This window comes from Ambystoma mexicanum, chromosome 7q (genome assembly GCF_040938575.1).
Source record: "Ambystoma mexicanum isolate Mex_15411 chromosome 7q, UKY_AmexF1_1, whole genome shotgun sequence".
Lineage (NCBI taxonomy): Eukaryota > Metazoa > Chordata > Amphibia > Caudata > Ambystomatidae > Ambystoma > Ambystoma mexicanum.
This window is the reverse complement of record NC_090941.1, coordinates 759,126,699-759,135,830: the sequence shown is the minus strand read 5'-3', so window position 1 is coordinate 759,135,830 and position 9,132 is coordinate 759,126,699. Positions and strand designations below refer to the sequence as shown.

Here is a 9,132-nt window from a genome sequence, read left to right as displayed (position 1 = left end):
AGGACATTCAAACAGATGGGTTCCCCAAAATGGACGCACACCAAAGGAAGAAAAGATCGGTAGAGCTAACATGGGTGAAGCAAGAAAACTACATCTCATCCAAAATGGAAGATGCACTTGATGTGATACCACCAGAGTACAGACTGTTCAGCAGAAGTAAGATGTTCTTAGCCTCAGTTGTTCCATGGTTCCAGGCCAACTCAAACACCATATGGCTCTAGATTACACAATGGAAACTGTTGCAGATTATTAATTCGACGGTTAAGGGGTTCAAAGCCATCAAGGAGGAGTTAAGAGCTGTCATACTGATGACCCTCCAGAATAGATAAGTTTTGGATCCCCTCACAGCTATGGAAGGAGGCGTGTGCACCAAGATGGGCCGTCTTGCTGTACGTACATACCCTCCCACGATGGAGAGAAGGGAACCCTCACAGAAGCTATCATGCAGTTATCAGTTACATGCCAAGATGGAAGAAATAACGCGCCCAGCAGTGGAAGCTGAAGATGGGCTGGTGTACACCTTTTCCTGGATACCATCATGGATGGCCAATGGGCTGAGAGCACTGGTAGCTGCCTTAGTGCTAGTACTACTGGCATTCCGTGCCATCAGAGTAGCAATACCCCAGTGCAAGAAGACTACAAAGAAAACAATCGGGATGAAAATACTGCTGGATGTAGAGACGAAGGCAGCCGGGTAGACGCAAACTTTCAAAGTACTACAATCTCATCTGAAGCAATGTCCTCTGTTCCCTCCAGGCACAAGATTCTCACATCCCCCAAATCCACATAACTACGTGGGACATTGGGTATGGTGCAAACCCGATAGAGACTGCTGCTATATGACCTGAGGTTTCAATGAACAAGTGAAGTATTAAGGTTACCTGGGAGGAGTGGCGAAAGTATGAATTTCAAAACCATGCCTAAGCAGTGAAACCATCCAAGGAAGTGTGGTCAATTGCTCGACCAGAGGAGGGATTGAATAGGGAGACCTAAACGTGGCCCTCGTTGCACCTGTCCCTCCCTCATCTCAACAGCACAGAAATTAGAGGTGTACATCGTTCTTGGCCCTCTCTCTTCCCCATCATCGATGTATCACAGATGTGAGAAACATTATTCGCTCAGACAGCCATTTAGACCCTATCCCGATGACATACTTGAAGAGATACACTTGCAATCGATGGAGCAAGTCGACTGACTGTAACCACAAAGAAAGCTAATGACACCACGCCTAACATGACGTAGATGCATTAGACATGAAGCACTCATGCATTCCTGCACGAAGTTACGCAGACACTTAGGCCGTATACTTTTTAGACATGAAGAACATGCTTATGACTCACTTAGCTTGAGGACTGACACACCTTCGCTATGCAGTAACCACAAGTTGCACAAGTATGCATATGGACTGCTTGCTGATGCTTAAACACAATTAACATGAACATCCATGAAAACAAAGATGAAGTCACAGCCACATTGAAATTAATTGGAAGACACTTCAAGGGGTTGAGAACAGAGAGGGAGACCTGACATGCAGACCTTGCTGAGACGCACAGACGAGGCGGTCAGTGCAGCCATTGTGCACAGCCTTGCCAAGGACACTGAGAGAAGGAATGTTTCAAGTTAGCAGAAGAGATAGGACACCTGCAAGAGTAAGAGCAGAGAATCCTCATAAATACAAACAGGAAAATTAGGTTTGTGCTCCTTAAACACGTGACCTGAAACGCTCAAGACAGAGCCTATTAATTTGAGCCAGACGTAGATCATCGTTCCCACCCAACCGAGGACAGGATGATACCAGCGTAATACAAAGATAAAAGCTTAGTGTTCTGTCTCAAGGCCTAGAGGATTTGAGATGGTAACTTGTTGGGAACAAGCAGCCCCTCTATGGCTGTTGCCACCACCTTGAATAGTTGCTCATGGCTGGTACCATTCCAAAACGCCAAGGCTCAGAAGACCCTTTCTGACCAATCCCTATCCACCTTTCACGCTAGCTCACACTTTTATGCGACACCCAATCGCAGTGTGTTAGCCTGACACACCTTTAGATGCAACATTTAGTAGGGGGTCAAAGGAGGGGCCACCAGATATTGCTTAGCCAATAGGGAAACTAACCACCTATGTAATATATACCTAGTTTACCTCACTAACCAAGCCTGTGTTCCCTTATGTTTTTGAAATGTTACTTGTATTTGTGATGTCACAGGCCCTTAAAAGATTGTGACGAGCATGAGAACGACGAGAATGTATTGGAGAATTGCTTATTGTCCATTAACTTGATCCATGTACCGAAAGCTTTCAATAAGTAGATATTTTTGTCACATTAGTGGACTCTTTCGTTTTTGGTGCAGGATTTATTCGGCCCAGTTCCTCTTGCTTGTAATTAGGGAGATTAATAAATCCCTCACCTGATTTCATTACGTTATTTGCATCCGATTCAGATTAATTTGAATGGCTGTGTGTGTCATTCTAGGGCTGTCGGTCAGAGGTGCAAAAACGTCTGCAGCCCTGAGAACAATGGGCTGGTAGTGACACTCAGTGGTAGCTACTCACTGTTTAAAGTGGAGATGCAGAAATACTTTTCCGGAATCCTGTAAGCGAGCAAGCAAAGCATGGATCCCTCATCCCAACAAGAGGGTTTGGGAGGGTTTTCAACCACTATGTGGTTTTAAAGAAATTGAATAGATTGGTCCATTTTATAGCTTATTTTCTTTGAGAATTTGAATAAAAAGACTTAAGACTTGCAGTCGGTTCTGAACGGGGATACAATATGTAAGCAAATACTTGCAATGCTGTGTCACATGTAGTACACATGTGGCTGCCGCAAATTATGTACAAATCATAAAATTCTGTACACAAAAGAAACCAAAAATGCACAGTAGATACATATATATTTGTGCTACATCAATGACACAGGGCCTGATCTAGTTTTCCACTCCGGCACTTCAAAACATGTCCCTGAAAACATGTCCCTGAAAAACCATATGCAAGTAGACATTACACCATTCTGTGCTTGGACCTTTAAGTGTTGCTTGCAACAACTATAAGCCGAAACTATTGCATTGAAGTACAGATAGGGATAAATGTTATATGAGGAGGAATGCAAAGCTTGCAGGTATTGTTGGTTATTTGCCCACCCGTTCATGACCCTGCTAATCCCTATGGTCAATCACACCAAGTTCCTGCCCCTCCTCGCCCAAATCACCTCCTCATGGGAACTCTATGAGCTAACTGTAATCAAGCCTTACCATCAAACTTAGCACTCAAAGTGCCTCACAGTGTTTGTTCAAAGCATTCTTCTGAGAGTTAATGACTTCATTGGAGCTGTAAACATGCTGCTGTTGTAATAAAATGTCTTACTAGGCCTGCCTTCAGCCACTGGATTTATAAGCACTCTGCGTGTCCTTCATTGAAGTCCTATGTAAAACAGGCATTGGCAAAGCCAACATTCCATGCCTTTTGAGCCAACAGGACTTGTAGTGCTGCTTTGGAACGCTTTGCATCTTTGAGCCAGCTTGACGTCTCTGCGCACCTGTAGCGCTCATCGCCACCTTCCCTCGAACCCCGTCTCTATGTTGCAGAAGCCTTCAACTTTCTGCATCTTCGAGCACCTCATTGAACACACTTGACCTGTCTCGAATACTGAGTCGAACCACTGGAAGCCATTGTATCAGGGACTAAATAGGCCCAACATTAACATTGCCTTCAAACAACACAACCGCCAATTTGAACCTGTTAGACCCTTCGAATCACACTGCATCAAACACTGACTAAGCGCACAGAGCCCTGGCTCGCCGCCTCGATCAATGTGACTGAACACATCTCAAAACCGCTTTATCCACAAGGAAAGTACAGAGAAGCCCAGTTCAATGCTGTCAAACCACCTAAGACCAAGAACAAGGTACTGTCAAGAGTCCCTGCCCCGGTCCACGTTTGGGACCATTGTGACTCATAAGAGTTAGGAAAATGCTGTGCAGTTCCCTTAGGGAGCACTACAGAAGATTAAGACTACAGGTATGAGCAATAAATCCCCTTTGGTATCAGTCGGTACCACAAAGATTTAGTTGGTAGCTGTGGCTAAGTAGTCAAGACTTATCTCAAGAGGGAGATGAGCAGTATTCAGGGTTTACACAATAGGGCTACAATACTATGGCACAAGGAAACACTGACCAAAGCTTTGTATTAAAAATAATATATATATTTATTTTACACACTTCTAGTTTAACACATTAATCACAGAAATTAAAGCAAGTTAAAATCAGTCAAGAAAAGTATACACAACTCCCTAGTTAAATTGTAGACAAGTTTGAGTGAGAGTGAAAACTGAGCAAAACGGCACAGTGAAAACCAAACGCAAATGACACTCTAGCAATTTCTCACAAGGGAGGGAAAGAACAAGTTATACAGGAATATACTCTTAGGCACCCTAGCAACACTTCCCAATATGTTTGTGAACAAGTTTAGACAAGGCAGTACTTTAGCATGTATAATACTGGGGTGAAAACCGAGCAAAATGGCACTTCACAAGTTTTAAAAGTGCAAAGGAAAAGGTGGTTATAAGAGTTAGGTGCACCAACACATTTCTAGTTGAGAAGCAATCTAGAGAGGGCAGTTATAACAGATTCAGCCAGAGTCAATAGGCCTGTGCCAGAGTCAGTGGTACAGGGTAAAGAGCCCAGGAGCAAAATGTTCTTGTAGCTGCAGTCAATCATTTGTTAAACGATTCAAAAGGTTGGTTGCAGAAGGTGAAAGACAATGTAAGATGATAGGGGCGGCCAACCCAACAGGTAGGTCAAGGATTTAAAACACCTTTAGCGCTACCAAATGAAAAGGGAGGCCTGGCAGAACCAAGTACCTTAAAATGTAGAAGAGGCTCCTGCAGTGGTGGTTGTTCCTGGCAGTTCCTGCAGTTCGGGAGATCCAGCAGAGGAAGAGAGACTCTCGTCGTGGAGGAAGGTTTGAGCTACTGCACTGCCGAGGGATGAAACCAGCCGCGGTGCTGCCAAACGAAATAAAAGGTACGCTCCTTTAAATCGCAGTCCCGGTGGACGGGTGCCTGGCTATCCGATCTCCAAGTGCAGGGCACTGACGATTCGACCAAGGCAGGTCCTGGAAGGCAACTGGCAAACTGGTTGGCCCCACCAGCTCAAGGGAAGAAGGCTCTTGCAGATGAAGATCTTCTCTCGTCGTGTGGAGAAAAGTGGTGAGACGCTGCATCAGGGCTTCACCAGTGGTTCAGTTGGTGCAAATGTCTTTGGTTTCTCTCCTCTTCGGCTTCTTAGTTCCAGTGGCGACATCTTGCTCTTCCAGTCCTCAGGACCCTGCTTTTATGCAAAAAGATCCCCATTCATACAGCCTAGCTGTCACTCACACAGTGAAGTGGTCATCCTGGCGGGAGACCATCCAGCCTATCAGGGCAGAGTGCGACATGGGTTGCTGAGGCAACCCTGTCCAGGGGTCCTCCTCCCCCTCCCACACAATGGGTCCACCCCAGACTCAGTGGCGCCGAAAGGAGGGCTTCTTGGCAGAAGCCCGCCAAAAGGACAAACAAAGGATCCCCGAACTGGGTTAGGATCTTAGAGAAAGACACGAGAAAGAATTTATATAAAAGTTCTGGCAAATAAAATCTACCGGAGTAAAGTTAATATAAAAATAACTAGTCATGGTTTACAATTCGAGGTTAACCTGCCACCAGACTGATTAAGGCAGAGAATTATATTTTGGATCAAAGGGGCAGAAGGTAAATTGCTACCTCTTCATGCAGTGACTTTATGTCCCTGCAGCTAGCAGGGATGCACAGGTGACCTATCAACATGCTGTGTGCCACAGCACAGCGGATGCTATCATGTCAGTAGACTGGTCACAGCAAGACACCTGTGTGCACTTTCATTTTGGCATCGAGCATTTTGAAAAGGGATCTCACTTTCCGAAACAGAATTACCTGCATATTTTTATATTATCAGACATTTTTTTTAAAAGCCAGGGCATTCACACCCTTGCAGATGGAAATACGTTACAATAACACTGCATACAAAATGACAAATCCCAGAAAATAGAATGTTGCCGGCTAATAAGACATAAATGTATTAAGTTGGGACACATGAAATGCAAGCTGTGGTCATTGGTGCCTTCAATACTAGTCCATAACTTTTCATAAGACAAAGGAGCATGCGTATGGTTCTATATCACCACGGCTTGGTAAACCCCCAGCACAGTATTTAGAGTCAGATTTATGTTGCTGAAATGCTATGAAAAATTGTTTATTTTTTTTAGTCGGAAAGGTCCTCAACACCCTGGTTAATCAAAATCAATTGGTCTGTAGAAGCATCAAGTACGTTTCTGGACGATGTTGAGCTCGATTAAAACAAACTTATCTCTGGAAATAAAATGATGCATATTTGTTGAGACGTGTTTAAAAAAAAGTAGGTACAGTTTGTCCTGGTTTAAGAACACTACAAGAATTCAAAAAGGAGAGAAATGCCGCCTTGATATATAGGACATGAAACAGCAGGGAGGTAGAGAGAATAAATCACATTGGGCAATATAACAGATTATTTTCAAGGCAATAAAGAATCCACATTGAGCATTTGTGCAATCCCAGTAGGTCTTTAAATCAAACAGAATCATTTTTCCCAGAAACATGGACTTAAATAAATGATGTCAGAGTAATGTTATTACTGCTTTCATCTTCACTGTGGGGATGTGGGTTGATTTCATTATTAAAGGTGCCGTCAGCCACACTGCTCAATCGCGGCATGTTTTTTTCTGAACACATGTACTTTCCGTGAAACAGCAGTGCACAGAAAGAATGCAGACTTTGCCAACAATTCGGACATGTATAGCACATGAGAACATTTATTTTTTTATTAGATCGATATTGCCATTGCCACGGGATAGCATGAAAGCATCACTGTGCTGCTGCCCATGGTGGTGCCTTTGGCAGTAGGGCATGAGGTATTGTCGAGTCCCACAAATCGAGCGCACCAATAGCGATTAGATTTTTGTACTGTTTTTTTTTTTTTTTTAAAAAAAACCTCTTTGAATCATTGAAAAAGAAAATCGCCACTTAAAAGATGGGCTGCTAATTTAACTCTGCCAGATGTGACAGTTTCTCCAGAACCACGCACCAGTTTCCCTGGTCGTGGTAGCTCTGCTGCACTCTAGTGTTACTCAGTTTCTTGCAGGCTGCCTCCAGTTCTCCTTCGCAGTACACGTGATAATAGCGGTGAAAGACAGCACTGCCGTCACGCTGACCATCGAGCCCGCACACAGGGAGCGTGTTGCCAGTCTGTCCGCCTTTCGTTTTATTTCCACTTTTTAAATGCCAGGGCACTAGAACATCTTGCGCATCAAAGGCAGTCCTATTAGTGTGAACAGGCAGTCTTGGATTAACACCTTCATTTGAGCGACAGGCTTTGTCCCTCAAGTCACTCATTGCTCTACCACTGCACGCAGCACCTTGGCTGCTGTCAAGGGCCCGACGCTCCAGCAATGTCTCTGTGGGGCCGTCAGGGACGCCACCTGGCGCTACTTTATCGTCCCTGTTTTCCTTAAGGTACTTTGACTTCTGCTTCTTGTATTCCTGCTCCATTGCCCAGACGTAAATAAGTGCTGTTCCTCCGGGCCTTAACAGCCGGGCTAATTCACTTATGGCGGCCAATCTTCGCTCCTACGGAAAGAGAGAGAACGCATCAGAATATAATATAGCAACGCTTAAAACAGGTTTATCTACATATCCTCCCAACCCAGTGGTCTTATTATCAGCAGGTAAACTGTTCACACGCAGAGTTTTGGTGCCGTTCTCCTGTGATTCAAGTTATACCACAAGGAGCTTAAACAACAAATTATAAATGCTTCCGTTTGGCGATGCTATTGAGGAATGTGAAAGGGGTAAACTGTCCATCAAAAAATACTTAATAGATTGCAAAGGCTGAAGATGAACCTTGCTCTTTTACAGGAAACCCATGTATTAGAACCCGATATACAAACACTGTTGAATTCGTTTTTGCAAGCAGTTCTATTTCTAAAACCAGAGGGGTCTGTATTTTGGTGCGAAGAGGACTGAATGTTAGCATGGAGAAGGTGGTGAGTGATGCAGAGGGTAGGATTGTATTGGCGCCCCTTGTCTTGCATGGAGTAAAGGTGGTTGTTGGGTCAGTGTATGGTCCCTGCAATGGAGGTAGTGTTTTTTTCAAAGATTTCGCTAAGCATTTGGGGGACATGGAAGGTGATTTAATGGTTATTGGGGGAGATTTCTATTGTGGTATGGACAGTAAGGTGGATAGGTCAGCTGATTGTAGATACTCAGGTAATAATGCAACAAGAGAGCTTAAGTGTGTAGTCGAGGGCTTTGATTTGGTGGAAGTATGGAGGACTACGTTTCTGGATGTAAAGGAATAGACTTTTTACTCACCAGTGCATACATTTCATACAAGGCTGGATTATATTTTTATTTCCGATACATTTCTAGATGGGGTGATTACTGTTGACATACAGGAGAGAAATATTTCTGACGATGCTAGTGTGCGTCTGAAGATTATACTAAATAAGATTAATCAAGTTTATAGGAGGGGGATACTTTGTTCATATATTCTGTAGGATGAGTGTTTGTAGTGGGTTGAATAGTTTTATTGAAAGCATTTTTACTGATAATATGAAAACAGCATTTAGTTTGGGATTGCTTCAAGGTCACAGTAAGAGGGGAACTCATTAGTCGGACTGCTTATCTCAGAAAACAGAGTGTAGCAGAAACAAGATCCTTGGAGTACGCGTTGACGAAAATTAAAACAAAATTTGCTTTACGTATGGATGAGAATGACAAACTAGAATTATATAGAATTCAGGAATTACTTAATAATAAGATCGACTTGCAAACCGAGAGGGGTCTTTTTTTCACTAGGCAAGCATTTTGGCAAAGAGGGGAAATTGGTGGTGAGCTATTGCCAAATAAACGTAAGGGTTATTTGCATCGGTCTATAATTAAGAATATAGTATGTGATGATGGCACCTCAGTCTTGATGAATGCTAAAATATGTAAATGTTTTGAACAGCATTATGAGTCTCTGTATACTGAGAATTTGGCACCTACTTATGGGGATCTAGAATCCTTTTTTGAGAGAATGAATCTAAACAAGT

General features: G+C 43.4%; 1 protein-coding gene across 2 annotated transcripts in view; it reads right to left on the bottom strand.

Moving 5' to 3' along the window:
* Window positions 1-6,241: 6,241 nt before the first annotated feature.
* The window catches only part of ALKBH8 (alkB homolog 8, tRNA methyltransferase), a 1,077,261-nt gene continuing 1,074,370 nt past the window's right edge, over window positions 6,242-9,132 (bottom strand). The window contains exon 12 of one of the 2 annotated variants that reach the window (XM_069640672.1): window positions 6,242-7,666. In XM_069640672.1, coding sequence (XP_069496773.1) covers window positions 7,079-7,666 — 588 coding nt within the window. In that variant the 3' untranslated portion in view covers window positions 6,242-7,078. The remainder of the gene's footprint in view (window positions 7,667-9,132) is intronic. The other variant, XM_069640671.1, reaches the window with a different exon arrangement.